Raw genomic sequence first — 26,768 nt, forward strand, 5'->3', positions numbered from 1 at the left:
TGCTTCCCAAATGGCACCCTATTCCCTACATAGTGCAAAACTTTTGACCAGGGCCCATAGTGAATCCCATAGGGCTCTGGTCAAAAGTAGTGCACTATATAGTGAATAGGGTGCTATTTGGGACAAAGCCTAACTTTCTTCCTCCTGATTCCAGATTCCTACTTGGCTGGCGCTGAAGACTTTGACTAGGTCCATATGGAATGCAGGAATAAAAGGAGTAGAAGTGCTGGCTCAGGCACAAAGCGAAATCATTTGTGGTTTGTTTTTTCTTTGCAGACTATAAGCAGAAGTATGGGGAAGAGCACGGCTCGTGCCAAGCGGGGATAGCGGGCGTTTTTACTGAGGTCAGTAGCAGTGCATTCTCCACGTTCAACTTTTCTCTTCTTCTAATCTATGTGATACTGTGATACTGCTTCTGTGTCTCTGTTAGCTCAGTCATACTGTTTGGAGGCTGCTCTTTCAGTCTGGGATATGTTTCAATGCTCAAACACATGCACACTCTCTCACACACACACACGCCGGACACACACATACCGGACAGACACACACACACTGGACACATACACACACCGGACAGACACACACACACCGGACACACAAACCCACCACAAACACACACACATACATACAGATGACAAAACATACTGTTATTAGCAACGCGCATGCCCCGTCCATCTGAGAATCTGTCTTTTTCCTGTGTTTGACGGGTGAAAGATCCACTTGTCACTTAAATATCGCTGGATTTAATGCTTTCAAAAAGCAGACACTGATATCCCTTTGAGCATGGTGAAGTTATTAATTACACTTTGGATGCACTCACTAACTGCAAGTCGCTCTGGATAAGAGCGTCTGCTAAATGACTAAAATGTAAAAATGTATCAATACACCCAGTCACTACAAAGATACAGGCGTCCTTTCTAACTCAGTTCCCGGAGAGAAAGGAAACCGCTCAGGGATTTCACCATGAGGCCAATGGTGATTTTAAAACAGTGACAGAGTTTAATGGCTGTGATAGGAGAAAACTGAGGCGAGATCAACAACGTTGTAGTTACTCCACAATACTAACCTAAATGACAGAGTGAAAAGAAGGAAGTCTGTACAGAATAACAAATATTCCAAAACTTTTTGCAATAAGGCACTAAAGTAATACTGCAAAACATGTAGCAAATAAATACACTTTTTGTCCTGAAGACGAAGCATTATGTTTGGGGCAAATCCAACACAACACATCACTGAGTACCAATCTTCATATTTTCAAGCATGGCAAAATCCTAGATGAAAATCTGGTTCAATCTGCTTTCCACCTGACACTGGGAGACAAATTCACCTTTCAGCAGGACAATACCCTAAAACTGAAGACCAAATATACACAGGAGATGCTTACCAAGACGACATTGAATGTTCCTGAGTGGCCTAGTTACAGTTTTGATTTAAATTGGCTTGAAAATCTATGGCAAGACTTGAAAATGGCTGTCTAGCAATGATCAACAACCAACTTGACAGAGCTTGAAGAGTTTAAAAAGGAATAATGGGCAAATATTGTACAATCCAGGTGTGCAAAGCTCTTAGAGACTTACCCAGAAAGACTCACAGCTGTAATCGCTGCTAAAGGTGAATCTAACATGTATTGACTCAGGGGGTTGAATGCTTATCTAATCAAGATATGTTAGTGTTTTATTTTTCATTAATCTTGAAACAATGTTAGATTTTTTTCTTCCACTTTGAGATTACATAGTATTTGTGCTGATAAAAAAATGACAATTAAATCCATTTTAATTCCAATTTGTAACACAATTATTTCGGGGAAAAAGTCAAGGGACCTATAATCTTATTTTAACACAAAATATACAATAAATACCCGATACCATTACAAAATGTATATATGAGTTCATTCTAAGGAAGAAAAGCTAAATTTAACAGTATATATTGAATACTTGAATTCCCACCAAAACTCCAGTCATTATTTGTCTGTGCCAGTATGTGTTATAATTAATTTAACACCTGATGGATTTTGAGTTTTGGAGTACCTTCATCCATTGTCTGAGGCATTTATTAGAATTGTTTTCAAAAACATTTGAACAATTTTGATGACTGTTGCTACTGTTATGAGGCAGCTATTCGTCTGTCTGGATTCTGTTTTAAAGGCTGGGCTCTCAGCAGTCTTCAACATCAGCTCTGGATGAAGGTCATCAGACGATCTGCCCGATATTACTCCAGTATATTGCGTGAATGATCATTTACTGAATACATTTTACTTTTCATTTAGTTGAAGACACAGAAGTGGCCTTAGATTATCCTTCGTCTTTTGCCAGTTTTTAGGGGACAAAAGACTTTGAGGAGTTGAAATAGGGACATTAGTATCTATGTTGAGACAGACAGAAAGACAGACAGACATAAAGAAATCTACCAAAGCCGCCTTTCTCCTTACTCATTCCAGTTTCCATAGGCTACTAAGAGGGGCTGTGTTAACCTGACTTGACCTCTCTGATACACTGTAAGCCTTGTACCTCCCATAAAGAGATAGTGTCAGAAGGAAATACAGATTTATTTTGCCTTCACAGCGGAAACGCGGCTATCAGTCAAACACTTTGTTCTTCCATTCACACGTCTTTTTCATCAGTTTGATTTCTCCAGACTGTTTGCACAAGACGTGTTTTCTTCAGATAATTAAATTCTGGAGTGTGGTTAGTCTCACATGCTCCGGGTTACTTGTTTAACACCTGACCACATGGGCTGCATCCCAAATGACCATAGCTCTCTGGTCAAAATGTGTGCACTATATAGGGAATAGGGTGCCATTTGGGACACAGCCATGCTCTTTGTACTTAGTCTGTGCTTTGGTGGTGTGATATAAGGACGTATCAAAGAGTAGTGCGCCGTTTAAAGTTGTGCCAGTCCATTAAAGTGTAATCCAGTAATTTGACTTATTGAGTTATTTGCTGAGCTGTCTGTCTGTGTGCCCAGAGAAGAGCAGTGTTCTGTTCTATTCTGATAAGGCACTGGAACATAACAGCACCAACACCACCACCATTATCTTAACCTGACAGACAGTATCAGTTCCAAGCCCAGAACCAGGTCCGTCTTTCAAATTGCTGAGCTGTCTGTATGCCAAGAGAAGTGTTCCTATTTGAGGAGCATCACCTAACAGCAGTAGTGCCCAAAACCCAAGTCCATCTATCAAATCAGTTCAGACCATTATTTCACTCTGCTTTGGATCCAGATCATATAAGAACTTTGCATAGTTAACCTTTAAAAGGAATGAAAAAATAAAGTTATGCAATTTAGAAATATTAAAAAGGTTTCAAGTTGCCATCAAATCAGTTCAGACCATAATTTCACTCTGCACCCCGTACTGTGTGGAATCTAGCCTGGAATCCAAACTGCAGCCTGTGGGGAATCTTAGCCTGGCGTGCAACCTGAATATCACTCAGTTTCACTTCACAGGTTCAGTTTGGAACTACACCAATAGACAGACACTTGGACCGTCTAGATGAGAAAGTATTCAGTTTGGATTCCAGGCTATGTGGAATCAACATCGTATGAGACCTTTGCATAGTGCACGGCTGAACATTTATAAGGAATGGGAAAATAAGTTATGTAAGAGTAGGAATAACTATGAGCTTACAAGTTGCAGGTCAGGATTGTGTTACCAGAAGGTCGGAGGGTTGTTGGACTCAACAATGGAGTCGTCTGAACAAAGGAGCAAAGGAACAACACATTTTTTCCACTGCAGTCTATCCATACACAGACAAGCGAAGAGCTGTCAAAGACTCTTGGACAACATTTCAGTACAGAATATCAGAATCTGAGGAATGTTAGATATAATTGACAGCTGTTGTTCTTAACCTTTGTCTCTGAATTGTAGTTAATGTTCTTAGTATTCTAGTGTTTCACAGATGTGTGACAGCATGACGCATCTGACATTCTAAAATCTAGTGTGACCATCAGATCAAGGACTGACTGACCAATCAACTCCAGATGTTTGTTTCTTTACTTCCTGACTAGATACATTCTTGTCATTCCGTTAGACTTTTTGATGTTTTGTAACTTTCGTATTTTTTTTTTGTCACTGACCTGATGTTTTTGTTGTTTGCTTATTTGTTTTAAATTTGTTGTAGGTATATGCAGGGGTGAAAGTAACCGATACAGTACAGGAGTCCTGGAAAAAAAATGGTGGGGGTACACCGTACCATCTGAATATGAGCCTATATCACAATAATTAAAACAAAGATCCCAAGAAAACTGTAGGCTATTACACTATTATTTATCATTACTGCATGTCAGTATAATGAAAAATAAGCAAATGGACTTGAAAACCTGTGGAAGTACGCTCCAAAATGAGGTGTGGTTTGAAAATAACAGTGACATTTTGCCAAGGCAGAGATAAGTGGCCGAGACGCGCGCAGACAGCAGCGGATCAATTCAGGTTAAAAGTCCTATTTGACAATCGCCAAATGTCATTCATTACACCTTTTGGTGTTTTGTAACAGATGTCTCTTTCCATTCATCAAATGGCAGGTGCACTGCATGGATGCAGGAATTATTTTAGTGGACAAACATTTAAAGGAGCCTTTTGGACTGGTTGTGTTCATACCACATTAAAAGGTAATACATTTTAAAAGTGCGTGCACACATAGGCATAGCCGCGGGAAGTAGTTTGGAGGTGGGGGTGCTAAAACAATAATTGCAGGCGCTGAAGACATCGATATTGGTCAGCTAATACAGGACTAGTAAAGGCCCAGTGCACTCTTTTTGTGAGAAAAAAAATGTCAACTAAATATATTGGAGTGTTTACCAACATTTGTAACTTGTCTGATTATTATCTGTACAAAACAGTTAATCTGATAATACTTGTGGAATATAAAAATACTTGCTTGATAAGTTTTCCAGTTTCTTGAAAGACTTTGCAAATGCAACATATCTCTATGTGAAAAATGAAACGGTCTATTCATTTATTTTCCATTTTAGTAAATGCTCTTATCCAGAGCAACCTACGTTAGTGAGTGCATACATTTTCATACTTTTTCGCACTGATCTCCCATGGGAATCAAACCTACAACCCTAGCATTGCAAGCGCTATGCGCTACCAACTGATCCACATCATCACAGCACATACAGTACCAGTCAAAAGTTTGGACACACCTACTCATTGAAGGGTTTTTCTTTATTTTTACTATTTTCTACATTGTAGAATAATAGTGACGACATCAAAACTATGAAATAACACATATGGAAACATGTAGTAACTAAAAAAGTGTTAAACAAATCAAAATATATTTTATATTTGAGATTCTTCAAATAGCGACCCTTTGCTTTAATGACAGCTTTGCACACTCTTGGCATTCTCTCAACCAGCTTCATGAGGAATGCTTTTCCAACTGTCTTGAAGGAGTTCCCACATATGCTTAGCACTTGTTGGCTGCTTTTCCTTCACTCTGCTGTCCAACTCATCCCAAACCATCTCAATTGGGTTGAGGTCAGGTGATTGTGGAGTCCAGGTCATCTATGCCGCACTCCATCACTCTCCTTCTGTCACGGTTTCGGCCGAGGCTGCTCCTCCTCCTGGTTCGGGCAGGCTTCGGCGGTCGTCGTCCCCGGAGTACTAGCTGCCACCGATCTATGTTTCATGTTCGTTTGGTTTTGTCTTGATGTTGTACACCTGTGTCTTGTTAGTCCTCGTTAGTGTCCTATTTAGTTCTCGTTGTGTGTGTTTGTCTTTGTGTGTGATTGCTCTTCTGTTTTGTGTTGGAGCTACGTACTTCCCTCCAGTGTTTTGGAGAGGTTTTTCGCACATGTTAGTGCGCCGTTTGTTTGACGCCTGTGTGCGCCGTTATTTCGCCTTCGGGCTTATTGTGCTTATTTTCTACGTGAATATTGCACTAAAGTATTTTGGACTGAGCTTCTGCGTCCTGCGCTTGATTCATGCACCACACCTACCTTCAGCACCCCTTGACAGAATCACACACCAAAATGGAATCAGCAGGATCTGCAGTTACGCCTGAGTCGCTCGAGGAGCATGTTCACGGCCAAGATGACCAGATACGACAACTGGGGACCGCTCTACAGGACGTCATCAACACCCTGCACCGATGGGAGGCCAGCGGGGTACCCACACCTCCACCTACCCTGCCAACCCCATCGGCCGGTCCACCAGTCCCAGGTCCGGAACCCAGGGGGATTCGGCTCTCGCTCCCGAGGGCGTATGACGGAACAGCTGCCGGGTGTCAGGGGTTCCTCTTGCAGGTGGAGCTCTACCTGGCCACTGTACACCCGGTGCCCTCGGGACACGAGAGCGTTTCCGCCCTCATCTCCTGTCTCACGGGCAAGGCGTTGGAGTCGGCTAACGCCGAGTGGAGGAAGATGGACGCCAACACCATCTCCTACGCCGAGTTCTCCCGCCGCTTCAAGGCCGTGTTCGACCATCCACCTGAGGGCAAAGCGGCGGGGGAGCGTCTAGTCCACCTGAGACAGGGGAGGAGGAGCGCACAGGCGTTTGCTCTAGAGTTCCGGACTCTAGCGGCGGACGCAGGGTGGAATGAACGGGCCCTCATCGACCATTTTCGATGTAGCCTACGGGAGGACGTTCAACGTGAGTTGGCCTGCAGGGATACCCATCTCACCTTCGACCAGTTGGTCGATATGTCCATCCGTCTGGACACCCTGCTGGCCACCCGTGGACGTCCCGAGGGGGGTCCGTCCATTCCGCCCTCCGGCACCTCCGAGCCGAGCCCTATGGAGCTCGGGGGTGCCGGCGCTAGAGAAAGGAGGAGGAGGAGCCCGAGGGGGCCTGTCTCCTGCACCAAGTGCGGTCGTGGAGGGCACACTGCGGCCAGGTGCTGGGGAGGGTTCTCCGGGGGAGAAGACAACAGGCCACGCACTGGGGGGGCCTCCCAGGTGAGTAGACGTCCCACTTACCCAGAGCTTTCTGTTGCGCACTTTTGTATACCTGTGTGTTTTCCACAGGTTGCACCTCATTCCCAGCATAAGGCGCTAGTAGATTGAGGCGCAGCTGGGAATTTTGTTGATCGGAAGTTTTGTTTAGATTTAGGGATCCCTCTCCTACCTGTTGACAAACCTTTTCCCGTTCATGCCTTAGATAGCCGCCCGTTGGGGTCGGGGTTGATTAGGGAGATCACAGCACCACTTAGGATGTGCGCGCAGGGGGGTCATGAAGAGACTATACAGCTGTATCTGATCGACTCTCCTGCGTACCCAGTGGTGCTGGGAATTCCCTGGTTAAGCACCCATAACCCTGCTATTTCGTGGCAACAGAGGGCTCTCGATGGGTGGTCTGCTCAGTGCGAGGGGCGATGTCTGGGTGTTTCCGTGGGGGCGACTTCGGTGGAAAGTCCAAACCAAGTGCCCGCACTGCACATTCCGCCTGAATATGGGGATTTAGCTCTCGTGTTTAGTAAAACTAGGGCGACGCAGTTGCCTCCTCATAGACAGGGGGATTGTGCGATTGATCTCCAGGCAGGAGCAGCGCTCCCACGGAGCCACGTGTATCCTTTGTCTCAAGAGGAGAGAAAAGCTATGGAGACTTACATAGCCGAATCTTTGAGACAGGGATACATTCGGCCCTCCACTTCTCCCGCCTCCTCAAGTTTCTTTTTTGTGAAGAAGAAAGATGGAGGGTTGCGCCCGTGCATTGATTACCGTGGTCTCAATCAGATTACTGTGAAATACAGTTATCCACTCCCTCTGATTGCGACCATGACAGAGTCATTGCATGGAGCGCGGTTTTTCACAAAATTGGATCTCAGGAGCGCGTATAACTTGGTGCGCATTAGGGAGGGCGACGAATGGAAGACAGCGTTTAGTACCACGTCAGGTCATTTCGAATATCTCGTCATGCCATATGGGTTGATGAATGCTCCATCAGTCTTCCAATCCTTCGTAGATGACATTTTCCGGGATATGCAGGGACAAGGGGTGGTCGTGTACATTGATGACATTCTGGTGTACTCGTCTACCCGAGCCGAGCATATAACCCTGGTGCGTCGTGTATTGAGGAGGCTGTTGGAGCACGACCTATATGTCAAGGCAGAGAAATGTCTGTTCTTCCAGGAGTCGGTCTCCTTTTTGGGTTATCGGTTGTCCGCGTCAGGGGTGAGAATGGAGGTGGATCGTGTGTCCGCTGTGCGTAATTGGCAAACTCCAACCACTGTAAAAGAGGTGCAGCAGTTCTTGGGCTTTGCGAATTACTACCGGAGGTTTATCCGGGGTTTTGGACAGGTGGCAGCTCCCATCACGTCCCTTCTGAAAGGGGGTCCGGTGCGCCTGCAGTGGTCAGCTGATGCGGACAGGGCCTTTAGGAGACTGAAGGACCTGTTTACGTCGGCTCCGGTGCTGGCGCATCCGGATCCCGCATTACCCTTTCAGGTTGAGGTAGACGCGTCTGAGGCTGGTATAGGGGCCGTTCTCTCTCAACGGTCCGGCACGCCACCTAAACTCCGCCCCTGTGCTTTTTACTCAAAAAAGCTCAGCCCGGCGGAGCGTAACTATGAAGTTGGGGACAGGGAGCTGTTAGCTGTAGTTCAAGCCCTTAAGGTGTGGAGGCATTGGCTTGAGGGGGCTCAACACCCTTTCCTCATTTTGACTGACCATCGGAACCTGGAGTACATCTGGGCAGCGAGGAGACTGAACCCTCGCCAGGCTCGATGGAGTATGTTTCTCACCAGGTTCGTATTTAAAATCACGTACATCCCTGGGTCCCAGAATGGTAAGGCAGATGCGCTGTCCCGGCGGTATGACACGGAGGAGAGGTCCGTTGAGCCTACTCCCATACTACCGGAGTCTTGCCTTGTGGCACCGGTGGTGTGGGAGGTCGATGCCGAAATCGAGTGAGCGTTGCGTACCGACCCCAGCCCTCCACAGTGTCCTGAGGGTCGGAAGTACGTTCCGCTCGAGATTCGGGATCGACTCATTTACTGGGCTCACACGTCACCCTCCTCTGGACATCCGGATATTGGCCGGACAGTGCATTGCCTTAGCACTAAATACTGGTGGCCCACTTTGGCTAGGGATGTGAGGGTGTATGTCTCCTCCTGCTCGGTGTGCGCCCAGTGTAAGGCGCCCCGACATCTGCCCAGGGGTAAGTTACAACCCCTGCCCGTTCCACAACGACCATGGTCCCACCTCTCGGTGGATTTTGTGACAGACCTTCCCCTCTCTCAGGGGAATACCACCATCCTGGTCGTTGTGGACCGGTTCTCTAAGGCATGTCGTCTTCTCCCTATGTCGGGTCTTCCTACTGCCCTACAGACCGCTGAGGCCCTATTTACCCACGTCTTCCGGCATTACGGGGTACCCGAGGATATAGTGTCTGATCGAGGCCCCCAGTTTACCTCCCGTGTTTGGAGAGCGTTCATGGAGCGTTTGGGGGTCTCGGTTAGCCTTACCTCAGGGTACCACCCGGAGAGTAACGGGCAGGTAGAACGTGTCAACCAGGATGTGGGTAGGTTTCTGAGGTCGTATTGCCAGGGCCGGCCGGAGGAGTGGGCACGGTACATTCCCTGGGCCGAGATGGCCCAGAACTCTCTCCGCCACTCCTCTACCAACCTAACCCCCTTCCAATGTGTGTTAGGTTACCAGCCGGTTCTGGCACCTTGGCAGCAGAGCCAGATCGAGGCCCCTGCGGTGGATGATTGGATGAGGCGCTCGGAAGAGACGTGGAACGCTGGCCACGTCCACCTGCAGCGGGCCGTCCTTCGTCACAAGGCGAGCGCCGATCTCCACCGCAGTGAGGGGCCGGTGTACGCACCCGGAGATCGAGTCTGGCTCTCTACCAGAAACCTACCCCTCCGCCTGCCCTGCCGGAAGCTGGGTCGGCGGTTTGTGGGGCCCTTTAAAGTCCTGAGAAGATTGAACGAGGTGTGTTATAGGTTACATCTACCTGTTGAGTATAAGAATATTAACCCCTCGTTCCATGTGTCTCTTCTCAGGCCGGTGGTAGCTGGTCCACTCCAGGACAATGAGATAGGGGAGACTCCTCCGCCCCCACTGGACATCGAGGGGGCTCCGGCGTACACTGTTCGGTCCATCTTGGACTCAAGACGCCGGATGGGGGGTCTCCAGTATCTCGTGGAGTGGGAGGGGTACGGCCCGGAGGAGCGGTGCTGGGTGCCGCGGAGGGACATCCTAGACCCATCTCTCCTGTCGGAGTTCCACCGGGACCATCCCGCGCGCCCTGCTCCGCGTCCTCCTGGTCGTCCCCGAGGCCGGGGTCGGCGCACGGCTGGAGCCGCGCGTCAAGGGGGGGGTACTGTCACGGTTTCGGCCGAGGCTGCTCCTCCTCCTGGTTCGGGCAGGCTTCGGCGGTCGTCGTCCCCGGAGTACTAGCTGCCACCGATCTAGGTTTCATGTTCGTTTGGTTTTGTCTTGATGTTGTACACCTGTGTCTTGTTAGTCCTCGTTAGTGTCCTATTTAGTTCTCGTTGTGTGTGTTTGTCTTTGTGTGTGATTGCTCTTCTGTTTTGTGTTGGAGCTACGTACTTCCCTCCAGTGTTTTGGAGAGGTTTTTCGCACATGTAAGTGCGCCGATTGTTTGACGCCTGTGTGCGCCGTTATTTCGCCTTCGGGCTTATTGTGCTTATTTTCTACGTGAATATTGCACTAAAGTCTTTTGGACTGAGCTTCTGCATCCTGCGCTTGATTCATGCACCACACCCACCTTCAGCACCCCTTGACACCTTCTTGGTCAAATAGCCATTACACAGCCTGGAGGTGTGTTGGGTCATTGTCCTGTTGAAAAACAAATGATAGTCCCACTAAGCCCAAACCAGATGGGTTGGCGTATCGCTGCAGAATGCTGTGGTAGGCATGCTGGTTAAGTGTGCCTTGAATTCTAAATAAATCACAGACAGTGTCACCAGCAAAGCACCATCACACCTCCTCCTCCATGCTTCACGGTGGGAACCACATGTGTGGAGAGATCATCCGTTCACCTACTGTGCGTCTCAGAACGACACGGCAGTTGGAACCAAAAATCTCAAATTTGGACTCATCAGACCAAAGGACAGATTTCCACCGGTCTAATATCCATTGCTTGTGTTTCTTGGCCCAAGTAGGTCTCTTCTTATTATTGTTGTCCTTTAATAGTGGTTTCTTTGCAGCAATTCGACCATGAATGCCTGATTCACACAGTCCCCTCTGCACAGTTGATGTTGAGATGTGTCTGTTACTTGAACTCTGTGAAGCATTTATCCTCTGCAGCAGAGGTAACTCTGGGTCTTCCATTCCTGTGGCGGTCCTCATGAGAGCCAGTTTCATCATAGCGCTTGATGGTTTTTAATAATATGCCATTTAGCAGACGCTTTTATCCAAAGCGACTTACAGTCATGCGTGCATACATTTTTTGTGTATGGGTGGTCCCGGGGATCGAACCCACTACCTTGGCGTTACAAGCGCCGTGCTCTACCAGCTGAGCTACAGAGGACCACTTGAAGAAACTTTGGAAGTTCTTGACATTTTCCGGATTGACTGACTGTCATGTCTTAAAGTAATGATGGACTGTCGTTTTTCTTTGCTTATTTGAGTTGTTCTTGCCATAATATGGACTTGGTCTTTTACCAAATAGGGCTATCTTCTGTATACCACCCCTACCTTGTCACAACACAACTGATTGACTCAAACGCATTAAGAAGGAAAGAAATCCCACAAATTAACTTTTAACAAGCCATACCTGTTAATTGAAATGCATTCCAGGTGACTACCTCATGAAGCTGGTTGAGAGAATGCCAAGAGTGTGCAAAGCTGTCATCAAGAATCCCAAATATAAAATATATTTTTATTTGTTTAACACTTTTTTGGTTACTAAATGTTTCAATGTGTTATTTCATAGTTTTGATGTCTTCACTATTATTCTACAATGTAGAAAATAGTATAAATAAAGAAAAACCCTTGAATGTAGGTGTGTCCAAACTTTTGACTGGTACTGTACCTTAATAGAAAATGACTCAAGTAAACGTCACCCAGTAAAATACTACTTGAGTAAAAGTCTAAAAGTATTTGGTTTTAAATATACTTAAGTATCAAAAGTAAAAGTAAAGGTATAAATCATTTCAAATTCCTTATATTAAATAAACCAGGCGGCACAATCTTCTTGTTTTTTAAATTTACGGATAGCCAAGGGCACACCAAAACTCCGCCAGATCAGAGGCAGTAGGGAAGACCAGGGATGTTCTCTTGATTAGTGCGTGAATTGGACCATTTTCCTGTCCTGCTAAGCATTCAAAATGTAACAAGTACATTTGGGTGTCATGTATGGAGTAAAAAGTACATAATTTTCTTTAGGATTGTCATTAAGTAAAAGTTCTCAAAAATATAAATAGTAAAGTAATGTACAGATTCCCCAAAAAATTACTTAAGTAGTTCTTTAAAGTATTTTACTTAAGTGCTTTGCACCACTGCCTATTGGATATTTTCCCTAATGTGTAAACAGCAACAACAAAAAAACACATGGATTCTGATCTATTGACTTCCTTATCCAAACCCGATCCTCCATATGCGACTTCTGTCTGGATGCTCAGATCAGATATTTTTGCTCTGAAGTGGTTTTATTTCACATGACCGTTACTATTACAACCACCCCAAAATTTAAAGGAACAGTGACAGGAAATGAGCATTGCATCTGTGTGCTACTTCAGAGGCTGCATCAGTGTGAATGCGCAAATCTGATATGGGTCACATGTAAAACTATGTGTGGACAGTCAGGAAAAAAAGATTGGATATAGAAAGAAAATCAGATTTGGGTTCTTTGGGTGGCTGTGTAAACACAGCATAACATTGTTAGATGTGTGGTCATTCTCAGGAGCTGGTGGTGATGGGAGCTCCAGGATCATACTACTGGACAGGAACAGTCAAGGTCTACAACCTGACCTCCAACACCTTCTACAACCCCAACAAAGAAGACGTTGACTCACACAGATACAGCTATCTAGGTATGTTTACTTTGGTTGATTTCATCGATTAATCACTCACGTAATCGATCAATCTGTCTGTCGGTCGGATATTCAGTCAGTTGATTAATTAATCAATCAATCAATCAATTAATAGCCCAATCAATTCATAAATCATCAATCAATGAAATGTATTCACAAAGCCCTTTTTAAATTACAGTACACTTTACACTACACTAACCTGGTCTAGACCCTCAAAGAGCACGAGTAAAAGAGTTGACCACCTGTATCTAATTTCTTTGATTGTATTGGCAACTCTGACTGATTCTGTCTGTCTCTCTAGGCTATGCTGTGACTAACCACTATTTCATGTAAAGTCTGACTTTCTGTCTCTCTAGGCTATGCTGTGACTAACCACTATTTCATGTAAAGTCTGACTTTCTGTCTCTCTAGGCTATGCTGTGACTAACCACTATTTCATGTAAAGTCTGACTTTCTGTCTCTCTAGGCTATGCTGTGACTAACCACTATTTCATGTAAAGTCTGACTGTTTCTGTCTCTCTAGGCTATGCTGTGACTAACCACTATTTCATGTAAAGTCTGACTTTCTGTCTCTCTAGGCTATGCTGTGACTAACCACTATTTCATGTAAAGTCTGACTTTCTGTCTCTCTAGGCTATGCTGTGACTAACCACTATTTCATGTAAAGTCTAAATGTTTCTCTCTGTCTCTCTGGGCTATGCTGTGACTAACCACTATTTCATGTGAAGTCTGACTGTATCTGTCTCTCTGTATCCCTAGGCTATGCTGTGACTGCTGGACACTTCTCCTCTCCTAACTTCATAGATGTGGCTGCAGGAGCTCCACAACACAGTGGAGGGGGAAAAGTATGTGCTGGATTTGATTGGTTGTTTTAGAAGGAGTGTCATATCTTTGTATTTAATATTATAACATTGATATGTTTACACTGTATTTGAACACTGATTTGTTAACACTGTATTTGAACACTGATTTGTTAACACTGTATTTTAACACTGATTTGTTAACACTGTATTTTAACACTGATTTGTTAACACTGTATTTTAACACTGATTTGTTAACACTGTATTTTAACACTGATTTGTTAACACTGAATTTTAACACTGTATCCTCCTCTCCCTCCAGGTTTACATTTTCAGAATCGATGGTGGGTCTTTGGTGAAGATCTTTCAAGCCTCAGGGAAAATGGTATGTGTCTGAAATATAAATCACAGCTATCTACTATGCTGTTTGACCATTACTACATAACAGTGACATGTTGTTTCTTTAGTGTGTCAGTAGTGATCACTGTTCACTTCTACCATCTGTTAGTATTCTTTGTTATTAGAAATAACATAGGCCTACACTTCAGTGATAATGGACACATGCCATTCCTGGACACATGCCTAGTCCTGTGATAAAAAGCATGCTCAATGGAGAGTCTCTAGACTTAATCAGGGTCTGGGAAACCAGGCCCCATGTGTTGTAGAGTACACATACTGTAGCTGGTGCAGGTGAAGCATGGCAGTCTGTTAGTTAATGGTTTTCTCAGAAGCACCACACTGTTTATGTTGTGTATGTAAAGTGTTTAGAGAGCTCTAGACTTGCATCCCAAATTGCACCCATTGGGCTCTGGTCAAAAGTAGTACACTATGTAGGGATAGGGGTGCCATTTGGGACACATCCCTAGTCTGGCCAGGAACCAGACAGCTAGGGAGGGTAATTCACATGGTAAGAGTAAATAACAAGTCAATCTTTGTAGATAAAGACCTAAGTTTTGTAAATATTCCTTTAATATTGGTAGAGATATGAAATGGAAAATAAATCCAGTCAGATTGTGGAGGGAGAGAATGATGAAAGTATAAAGGAAGTGCCTGTCTGTCTTGAGGGCATGGGCAAAAGCAGACCTCATTGGCAATGAGTAGAGTAGAACAGAATATAATACAATATTATAGGACAGAATAGGTTAGAGCGGAGCGGAACAGAACAGAATGAAAATAATAGAATAGAATAGGAGATCATATTTTTCCTATAGGGAACTTAATAATAATAATATGCCATTTAGCAGACGCTTTTATCCAAAGCGACTTACAGTCAAACTTCAGTTGTGGCTAATAATTAAGAGAATAAATACACACACAAATACACACACAATTTGCATGACAGATACATTATACTAGATCAACATCAATAATAATGTTTCAATGAAAAGACTGCTCTGACCAGTGGTTTGTCTGTCTGTGTGGCTCTGTGGCTGTGCTTGGTTCCAGATGCAGGGCTCTTATTTTGGCTCCTAATTGTGTGAATAGAATACTTGTCTAACTTTATACACAAGATGAATACAACGTTACGTATTTTCACTGATGTGATGTCTGACCCAATGCTACCTGTCTGTGTGGCTCTGTGGCTGTGCTTGGTTATTTTCCAGATGGGCTCTTACTTTGGCTCCTCATTGTGTGCAGTTGACCTGAACCGGGACGGCCTGTCGGACCTGCTGGTTGGAGCGCCCATGCACAGCACGCTACGGGACGAGGGACAGGTCTCTGTCTACCTCAGCAAGGGCAATGTGAGTGGGATGAGTGGGATCTGGGTTAGATGGGAATAGAGTTGGAAATTATGTGAACTTTCTGAAATGTCCCAGATTTTCCAGAAGTGGGATTTCTGAAAAACATTGGAAATGTACAGTATATTCTAGCCCTCCAGTCAACCTGTGTCTAACCCACCATATAGAAACATGGCTGCCTTTACAACCTGATATCATAGACCAGATGTAACAGTACACGTAAATCCAGGACACTCAAATTAGTATGATATGTCACGTTTGGTATGGTTACGTAAGACAGATGGTTACTTAAGGCAAAAACAAAAGTAGGGTGGTTGGTCGGGGTGGATGGGTTCAGTGTATATTATGACCTACATAGATTGTTTATCTGTCCATGTCTGACTAGCTTTTTAGTTAACAAAATGTTATTACCTCGAAGAATGTTTGATTTAACAGTGGGGATTATTTAACTTTGTGTAGATTGGTGTCTGTGGTTGATCCTGTTCTATTTGTGAGTTGTCGTTAGGATCTTATAACTAGCTCGTCTTGGAAGTTGTTAGTGTGTGTTTGGTTGTTTGAGTTTTTAATGAAAGTCAAATAACTACAGTGAGGGGAAAAAGTATTTGATCCCCTGCTGATTTAGTACGTTTGCTGATCAGTCTATAATTTTAATGGTAGGTTTATTTGAACAGTGAGAGACAGAATAACAACAACAAAATCCAGAAAAACGCATGTCAAAAATGTTATAAATTGATTTGCATTTTAATGAGGGGAATAAGTATTTGACCCCCTCTCAATCAGAAAGATTTCTGGCTCCCAGGTGTCTTTTATACAGGTAACGAGCTGAGATTAGGAGCACACTCTTAAGAGCGTCTGCTAAATGACGTAAATGTAAATGTAAATGTAAAGGGAGTGCTCCTAATCTCAGTTTGTTACAGTGAGGGAAAAAAGTATTTGATCCCCTGCTGATTTTGTAAGTTTGCCCACTGACAAAGACATGATCAGTCTATAATTTTAATGGTAGGTTTATTTGAACAGGGAGTGACAGAATAACAACAATATAATCCAGAAAGACGCATGTCAAAAATGTTATGAATTGATTTGCATTTTAATGAGGGAAATAAGTATTTGACCCCTCTGCAAAACACGACTTACTACTTGGTGGCAAAACCTTTGTTGGCAATCACAGAGGTCAGACGTTTCTTGTAGTTGGCCACCAGGTTTGCACACATCTCAGGAGGGATTTTGTCCCACTCCTCTTTGCAGATCTTCTCCAAGTCATTAGGGTTTCGAGCCTGACGTTTGGTAACTCGAACCTTCAGCTCCCTCCACAGATTTTCTATGGGATTAAGGTCTGGAGACTGGCTAGGCCACTCCAGGACCTTAATATGCTTCTTCTTGAGCCACTCCTTTGTTGCCTTGGCCGTGTGTTTTGGGTCATTGTCATGCTGGAATACCCATCCACGACCCATTTTCAATGCCCTGGCTGAGGGAAGGAGGTTCTCACCCAAGATTTGACGGTACATGGCCCCGTCCATCGTCCCTTTGATGCGGTGAAGTTGTCCTGTCCCCTTAGCAGAAAAACACCCCCAAAGCATAATGTTTCCACCTTTCTTGTGTAGGTCTACAATCTTGTCCCTGACATCCTTGGAGAGCTCTTTGTCTTGGCCATGGTGGAGAGTTTGGAATCTAATTGATTGATTGCTTCTGTGGACAGGTGTCTTTTATACAGGTACAGTGAGGGAAAAAAAGTATTAATATGCAAATAAATTCATATAAACAATGTGATTTTCTGGATTTTTTTGGTGGTTGACTAAATACTTTTTTCCCCCACTGTATTTGACTGTATTCAAACATACAATGAGGGAAAAAGTATTTGATCCCCTGCTGATTTTGTACGTTTGCCCACTGACAAAGAAAGATCAGTCTATAATTTTAATGTTAGGTTAATTTGAACAGTGAGAGACAGAATAACAACAAAGAAATCCAGAAAAACGCATGTCAAAAATTTTATAAATTGATTTGCATTTTAATGAGGGAAATAAGTATTTGACCCCCCTCTCAATCAGAAAGATTTCTGGCTCCCAGGTGTCTTTTATACAGGTAACGAGCTGAGATTAGGAGCACACTCTTAAAGGGAGTGCTCCTAATCTCAGTTTGTTACCTGTATAAAAGACACCTGTCCACAGAAGCAATCAATCAATCAGATTCCAAACTCTCCACCATGGCCAAGACCAAAGAGCTCTCCAAGGATGTCAGGGACAAGATTGTAGACCTACACAAGGCTGGAATCGGATACAAGACCATCGCCAAGCAGCTTAGTGAGAAGGTGACAACAGAAGAAACCCAAAAGAACTGTCAATCTCCCTGGGCCTGGGCCTCCATGCAAGATGTTTTGTATTTTTATTTAACCTTTATTTAACCAGGTAAGCCAGTTGAGAACAAGTTCTCATTTACAACTGCGACCTGGCCAAGATAAAGCAAAGCAGTGCGATAAAAACAACAACACAGAGTTACATATGGGGTAAACAAAACATAAAGTCAAAAATACAACAGAAAATATATATACAGTGTGTGCGAATGTAGTAAGTTATGGAGGTAAGGCAATAAATAGGCCATAGTGCAAAATAGTTAGAATTTCGTTCCACATTGGGTGAGGCGGGTTGCAGGAAAGTATATTTAGTTAAAGGATGGAAAGTGAGATTGAGAAATATATACGAAAAAGACAAAAAAACTAAAAACTGGTTATTTGCATGAGGACACTACAAAAAACACGACCGCACTGCTATGCCATCTTCGAATTCGTGGAGTTGAAATGATCTTGAGAACGGTGAGGAATCAGCCCAGAACTACATGGGAGGATCTTGTCAATGATCTCAAGGCAGCTGGGACCATAGTCACCAAGAAAACAATTGGTAACACACTACGCCGTGAAGGACTGAAATCCTGCAGCGCCCGCAAGGTCCCCCTGCTCAAGAAAGCACATATACAGGCCCGTCTGAAGTTTGCCAATGAACATCTGAATGATTCAGAGGAGAACTGGGTGAAAGTGTTGTGGTCAGATGAGACCAAAATGGAGCTCTTTGGCATCAACTCAACTCGCATGTTTGGAGGAGGAGGAATGGTGCCTATGACCCCAAGAACACCATCCCCACCGTCAAACATGGAGGTGGAAACATTATGCTTTGGGGGTGTTTTTCTGCTAAGGGGACAGGACAACTTCACCGCATCAAAGGGACGATGGACGGGGCCATGTACCGTCAAATCTTGGGTGAGAACCTCCTTCCCTCAGCCAGGGCATTGATAATGGGTCGTGGATGGGTATTCCAGCATGACATTGACCCAAAACACACAGCCAAGGCAACAAAGGAGTGGCTCAAGAAGTAGCACATTAAGGTCCTGGAGTGGCCTAGCCAGTCTCCAGACCTTAATCCCATAGAAAATCTGTGGAGGGAGCTGAAGGTTAGAGTTGCCAAACGTCAGCCTCGAAACCTTAATGACTTGGAGAAGATCTGCAAAGAGGAGTGGAACAAAATCCCTCCTGAGATGTGTACAAACCTGGTGGCCAACTGCAAGAAACGTCTGACCTCTGTGATTGCCAACAAGGGTTTTGCCACCAAGTACTAAGTCATGTTTTGCAGAGGGGTCAAATACTTACTTCCCTCATTAAAATGCAAATCAATTTATAAAACATTTTACATGCGTTTTTCTTGATTTTTTTGCTGTTGTTATTCTGTCTCTCACTGTTCAAATAAACCTACCATTAAAATTATAGACTGATCATGTCTTTGTCAGTGGGCAAACGTACAAAATCAGCAGGGGATCAAATACTTTTTTCCCTCACTGTAAATGAAGGGGAAAGTGGCCATCTATAGCCGATAGAGAAAGTTCCTCAACTGTTATAGGAGAAAGCTGGATGTATTTTAGTTAGTAGTCAGTTATAACCATTCTACTTTTAAGTAAAGGGTTGTGTCATGCGATAACTGCTCCACTTTTATAGTAATGGCTATGTCACATAATATCCATTCCCCTGTAATGGGTTGTGTCACGTCATAACTATTCCCCTTTAATATAATGGGTTGTGTAACATCATACATATTCCTCTGTAATGTCTTGTCACATTTAACAATTTCCCTTTAAAGTAAAGGGCTGTGTCACGTCATAACCCTTCCCCTTTAAAGTAAAGGGCTGTGTCCCGTCATAACCCTTCCCCTTTAAAGTAATGGGTTTTGTCACGTCATAACCCTTCCACTTTAAAGTAATGGGTTTTGTCACGTCATAACCCTTCCACTTTAAAGTAATGGGTTTTGTCACGTCATAACCCTTCCCCTTTAAAGTAATGGGTTTTGTCACGTCATAACCCTTCCTCTTTAAAGTAATGGGATTTGTCACGTCATAACCCTTCCACTTTAAAGTAATGGGTTTTGTCACGTCATAACCCATTACTTTAAAGTGGAAGGGTTATGACGTGACAAAACCCATTACTTTAAAGGGGAAGGGTTATGACGTGACAAAACCCATTACTTTAAAGTGGAAGGGTTTTGTCACGTCATAACCCTTCCCCTTTAAAGTAATGGGTTTTGTCACGTCATAACCCTTCCACTTTAAAGTAATGGGTTTTGTCACGTCATAACCCTTCCTCTTTAAAGTAATGGGATTTGTCACGTCATAACCCTTCCACTTTAAAGTAATGGGTTTTGTCACGTCATAACCCTTCCACTTTAAAGTAATGGGTTTTGTCATGTCATAACCCTTCCACTTTAAAGTAATGGGTTTTGTCACGTCATAACCCTTCCACTTTAAAGTAATGGGTTTTGTCACGTCATAGCCATTCCCGTCTGACTCTATTTGCAGGGGGTGATGGAGGAGGCTGAACTCTTAAATGGAGATGATGCCTATAATGCACACTTCGGCGAGTGCATCGCTGCAATCGGAGACATCGATGACGATGGATACCAAGGCAAGTGTCTCTCAACTAAGTCACTGTGTTTTCAAGTATAGAATGTACACTAGCGTTCAAAGGTTTGGGGTCACTTAGAAATGTCCTTGTTTTCAAAAAAAAAGCAATTTTTTTGTCCATGAAAATAACATCAAATTGATCAGAAATACAGTGTAGACATTATTAATGTTGTAAATGGCTATTGTAGCTGGAAACGGCTGATTTTTTATGGAATATCTACATAGGCGTACAGAGGCCCATTATCAGCAACCATCAGTCCTGTGTTCTAATGGCACGTTGTGTTTGCTAATCCAAGTTTATCATTTTAAAAGGCTAATTGATCATTAGAAAACCCTTTTGCACAGCTGAAAACTGTTGTGCTGATTAAAGAAGCAATAAAACTGGCCTTCTTGAGACTAGTTGAGTATCTGGAGCATCAGCAATTGTGGGTTCGATTACAGGCTCAAAATGGCCAGAAACAAAGAACTTTCTTCTGAAACTCGTCAGTCTATTCTTGTTCTGAGAAATGACTATTCCATACGAGAAATTGCCAAGAAACTGAAGATCTCGTACAACGCTGTGTACTACTCCCTTCACAGAACAGCGCAAACTGGCTCTAACCAGAATAGAAAGAGGAGTGGGAGGCCCCGGTGCACAACTGAGCAAGAGGACAAATACATTAGAGTGTCTAGTTTGAGAAACAGACGCCACACAGGTCCTCAACTGGCAGCTTCATTAAATAGTACCCGCAAAACACCAGTCTCAACGTCAACAGTGAAGAGGCGACTCCGGGATGCTGACCTTCTAGGCAGTGTTGCAAAGAAAAAGCCATATCTCAGACTGGTCAATAAAAATAAAAGATGAAGATGGGCAAAAGAACACAGACACTGGACAGAGGAAGATTGGAAAAAAAGTGTCATGGACAGACAAATCGAAGTTTGAGGTGTTCGGATCACAAAGAAGAACATTTGTGAGACGCACACCAAATGAAAATATGCTGGAGGAGTGCTTGATGCCATCTGTCAAGCATTGTGGAGGCAATGTGATGGTCTGGGGGTGCTTTGGTGGTGGTAAAGTGGGAGATTTGTACAGGGTAAAAGGGGGTCACTCCATTTTGCAACGCCATGCCATACCCTGTGAACGGTTTTATTGGAGCCAATTTCCTCCTACAACAGGACAGTGACCCAAATCACAGCTCCAAACTATGTAATAACTATTTAGGGAAGAAGCAGTCAGCTGGTATTCTGTCTATAATGGAGTGGCCAGCACAGTCACCGGATCTCAACCCTATTGAGCTGTTGTGGGAGCAGCTTGACCGTATGGTACGTAAGAAGTGCCCATCAAGCCAATCCAACTTGTGGGAGGTGCTTCAGGAAGCATGAGGTCAAATCTCTTCAGATTACCTCAACAAATTGACAACTAGAATGCCAAAGGTCTGCAAGGCTGTAATTGCTGCAAATTGAGGATTCTTTGACGAAAGCAAAGTTTGAAGGACACAATTATTATCTATATTAAAAATCATTATTTCTAACCTTGTCAATGACTACATTTCCAATGCATTTTGCTGTATTTCCTATTCAAACTCATTTCATGTATGTTTTCATGGAAAACAAGGCATTTCATTTCTAAGTGACCCCAAACATTTGAACGGTAGTGTATGTTTATATGAAAATGTTAACACTCCTCAAACCACTATTTAACACTATTGTTGTATATGTGCACATATTATATTTATGAGAAGTGGTCTAGTCTAGTGGCACATTTTTCTGGAATGTGATATAGCCTAATCATACAGTTTTTCTTCCACAATGTTAAACATTGTGACGTAAGTAAGCGTTGGATGGTTGTAATACGTATGCTATAAAACCCCAAAACCTTTTCTCTCAGGGACATTCTGTTTCGATTATTTTGTGGAGAGGGGGATCTTCAGTAAGCATAACTCTCTTTCACTCGTGTATGCACACACACTCACAGACGCAAACACACACCCAGACATAGCGTACACACACACACATACACACAGACATTCTATTTGTCCTGGCACTCACTGACAGTCTAAAGAAGGCTTTTCTTGGTGTGTGTAGACTGGAGAGCAGTACCACTCTCTCACATTATCTGATGAGGAATCTACTATTAGAACACTCATATTGTATCCATTGGCAGTATTGTGTGAAGTTCGAGGACTGGAAAAACAAATAACTTATTGTTCAATATGATTCCAGCTGTTTAGATGAGGCTTAGAGAGGAAATGAGTCATAAATAACATATTTTACACCCAGCATTTACATTAAATGTTCAGAAAATTGGAATACCATTCTGTAGCTTTCTGCTTTCAATTCCCCACATTTGACAATGTAAAGGAAACAGGATGAGGTACTTAGTAGCCTGTGTTGTTAAACCACATTATAAACCATGAAGAATTCCTTATCCATGATAAGATTCAGTTTTAAAACGTTCACTTTTTTCTGAGGCATGCTATAGCAAGATCACTGACTATTTTTGTTTTTAAAGGGGAAAGTGCATTTTCCAGGTTTGGTTGCGAGGGGGGATAAGGGGACGTTGTCTGCGTATCAAATGCCACCCTCTTCCCTGCATAGTGCACAATTTTGACCAGGGCCCATTTGGGACGCAGACTTTATGTTTATCCTTTTGCCTTCAATTTTTATGGTTCTGTTTCCCCTCTTACAGAGGTCTCCCACTGGGGTTTATGGGCACTGACAACACTTAAATGTCTATTAAGACACTGTAACAACATGTTTCCGAAGCACAGCCCGGCAAAAAGAAAACAGGCCCTGGGGGTCCTGACCACAGAAATAGAATGAATAGAACGGACGTCTCCATTCACTTCAATGATGGCATAATGGGTGGGCTGGCAGCCATTTTGAGTGTACCCATGCCAGGAAGTAAAAGCAGGAAGTGTATCTTCAACTGACATTACAAAAAATACACACATCAGATAGAATCATTTGAAATAACATTCTACATTACCATGTAGAATGTTGAAAGAACACTCAAAATAACTATGGAAATTATTGCATTACAATACCAGGCAGCCATTGCAAGTGTACCCATGAGTTTACCAGTCAAATTGCCATGGTTAGACCTTCCAAGCCTGTTCTATTCAGAGGCGTCATGCCCATAGTGGGCACAGGGGCACGTGCCCCCTAAGATTTGTCCTGTTTAAAAATGGATCTAATTTATTTTTATATATATATATTTATTTTTTTACTACTAGCCCCCTTAATTTTTTTTCAGTTTTTTTTTTCAGGGGGTAGATCAGCTTAATATTGCAGATAGACTGTAACTTCCATCAATGTAATTGTCTGCATCACTTCCAATCCCCCATGTTTTTTTTAATATATATACATATATATATATATATACATACATACATACAGTGGGGAAAAAAAGTATTTAGTCAGCCACCAATTGTGCAAGTTCTCCCACTTAAAAAGATGAGAGGCCTGTAATTTTCATCATAGGTACACATCAACTATGACAGACAAATTGAGGGAAAAAAATCCAGAAAATCACATTGTAGGATTTTTTATGAATTTATTTGCAAATTATGGTGGAAAATAAGTATTTGGTCACCTACAAACAAGCAAGATATCTGGCTCTCACAGACCTGTAACTTCTTCTTTAAGAGGCTCCTCTGTCCTCCACTCGTTACCTGTATTAATGGCACCTGTTTGAACTTGTTATCAGTATAAAAGACACCTGTCCACAACCTCAGTCACACTCCAAACTCCACTATGGCCAAGACCAAAGAGCTGTCAAAGGACACCAGAAACAAAATTGTAGACCTGCACCAGGCTGGAAAGACTGAATCTGCAATAGGTAAGCAGCTTGGTTTGAAGAAATCAACTGTGGGAGCAATTATTAGGAAATGGAAGACATACAAGACCACTGATAATCTCCCTCGATCTGGGGCTCCACGCAAGATCTCACCCCGTGGGGTCAAAATGATCACAAGAACGGTGAGCAAAAATCCCAGAACCACACAGGGGGACCTAGTGAATGACCTGCAGAGAGCTGGGACCAAAGTAACAAAGCCTACCGTCAGTAACACACTACGCCGCCAGGGACTCAAATCCTGCAGTGCCAGACGTGTCCCCCTGCTTAAGCCAGTACATGTCCAGGCCCGTCTGAAGTTTGCTAGAGTGCATTTGGATGATCCAGAAGAGGATTGGGAGAATGTCATATGGTCAGATGAAACCAAAATATAACTTTTTGGTAAAAACTCAACTCGTCGTGTTTGGAGGACAAAGAATGCTGAGTTGCATCCAAAGAACACCATACCTACTGTGAAGCATGGGGGTGGAAACATCATGCTTTGGGGCTGTTTTTCTGCAAAGGGACCAGGACGACTGATCCGTGTAAAGGAAAAAATGAATGGGGCCATGTATCGTGAGATTTTGAGTGAAAACCTCCTTCCATCAGCAAGGGCATTGAAGATGAAACGTGGCTGGGTCTTTCAGCATGACAATGATCCCAAACACACCGCCCGGGCAACGAAGGAGTGGCTTCGTAAGAAGCATTTCAAGGTCCTGGAGTGGCCTAGCCAGTCTCCAGATCTCAACCCCATAGAAAATCTTTGGAGGGAGTTGAAAGTCTGTGTTGCCCTGCGATAGCCCCAAAAAGATCACTGCTCTAGAGGAGATCTGCATGGAGGAATGGGCCAAAATTATTTTTATTTTTATTTTTGGTCATTTAGCAGACGCTCTTATCCAGAGCGACTTACAGGAGCAATTAGGGTTAAGTGCCTTGCTCAAGGGCACATCGACAGATTTTTCACCTAGTCGGCTCGGGGATTAGAACCAGCGACCTTTCGGTTACTGGCACAACGCTCTTACCCACTAAGCTACCTGCCGCTCTTACCCACTAAGCTACACTGCTCTAGAGGAGATCTGCATGGAGGAATGGGCCAAAATACCAGCAGCAGTGTGTGAAAACCTTGTGAAGACTTACAGAAAACGTTTGACCTGTGTCATTGCCAACAAAGGGTATATAACAAAGTATTGAGAAACTTTTGTTATTGACCACTTATTTTCCACCATAATTTGCAAATAAATTCATTAAAAATCCTACAATGTGATTTTCTGGATTTTCTTTTCTCATTTTGTCTGTCATAGTTGACGTGTACCTATGATGAAAATTACAGGCCTCTCTCATCTTTTTAAGTGGGAGAACTTGCACAATTGGTGGCTGACTAAATACTTTTTCCCCCCACTGTATGTATGTATATATATATATATATATATATATATATATATATATATATATATATATATTAGGGCTGTCAAATGATTAAAATTTTTAATCAAATTAATCAGAATTTTCAGTGGATTAATCATGATTAATCACTATTTGCAATTACACCTGAATCCTAACCATTTTTTTTCTGAAATGCATACCAAAAGATAAATAACAGGACACAGATACATAATTTTCATATTATGTCTGTTTATTAACACAGCCAAATAATGGTGTTTTAAATCAAGCTGAAACATACTACACACCATAATATTTGTCTTTGTAATGTTCCATCACTTCCTCTTTGGCATTCCTCTTAACCAGGATGTACAATTTACAGTATTCAATTGAACAGAAAGCAATAAATGTAGTCAAATCATAACAGTGACCTACCACATTTTTGCACAATTTGAGTCATCTGTGGAAAAAAACATTTTCAATAAAACTTTTAAATCAAACCAAAGAACAATCTTTTACCTTTTCCTCCATTCTTTAATCCAGTTGCTCAAAAATCCAGTTGCTAACTACTATAACATGTTGCACTGAAACTGGTCTTTTTGTTTGAACATCACCTTTCAAATCTACTGAGCTTCATCATCTTTCAGCCAGTTGCTGAGGCAAACTAACTTGTTCACATTTTCTGAAAGTAAAGCTGACCTTTTCTTGTTCACAATGTGACCTGCAACTGAGAAAAGTCGTTCACAGGGAACAGTGGTTGCAGGAGTGGCTAGATATGTTTGTTACTCACTGATGTCCAATGGTCTCCTGTCAGGGCGATATGATTTACTTGAGCCAAGACCTCTTTCCTTTTTTCTTTTTCGTTTTCATAGAGCTTGTGGATTTTCTTCATAACTGTGGCTCTTGACGGTGGCTTATAGAATGAGTCTTGAGACGCCACTTGCAAAACATCAAGGAAACCTGAGTCTTCTACAATGCTAATGGGTCTACAATCCTTTGCAATCCATTTTGCTATTGTGTTGGTCAAATTATCTGAGGTTGATTTTGTTAATTGCCTGCAAACATTCAGCGTGGTCTGGCGCAAACCACTTGCTGAATCTGACGGCCCAGCAAACGCATGTTTGGCGTTGACATGGTACTTCAAGCTTGAACAGCT

The 26,768-nt window shown here is 43.1% G+C and overlaps 1 protein-coding gene across 1 annotated transcript in view; it reads left to right on the forward strand.

Moving 5' to 3' along the window:
* The first annotated feature begins 236 nt into the window (after window positions 1-236).
* LOC311117233 (integrin alpha-9-like) overlaps window positions 237-26,768 on the forward strand; it is a 41,810-nt gene continuing 15,278 nt past the window's right edge. Inside the window, exons 1-6 of the mRNA XM_084192208.1 lie at window positions 237-344; window positions 12,812-12,941; window positions 13,701-13,786; window positions 14,064-14,126; window positions 15,346-15,483; window positions 20,314-20,419. Of these exons, the coding sequence (XP_084048334.1) occupies window positions 12,824-12,941; window positions 13,701-13,786; window positions 14,064-14,126; window positions 15,346-15,483; window positions 20,314-20,419 (511 nt within the window). The 5' untranslated portion in view covers window positions 237-344; window positions 12,812-12,823. The remainder of the gene's footprint in view (window positions 345-12,811; window positions 12,942-13,700; window positions 13,787-14,063; window positions 14,127-15,345; window positions 15,484-20,313; window positions 20,420-26,768) is intronic.

Source organism: Coregonus lavaretus, assembly GCF_964263955.1.
Source record: "Coregonus lavaretus genome assembly, contig: HAP1_SCAFFOLD_4601, whole genome shotgun sequence".
NCBI classification, from domain to species: Eukaryota; Metazoa; Chordata; class Actinopteri; order Salmoniformes; family Salmonidae; genus Coregonus; species Coregonus lavaretus.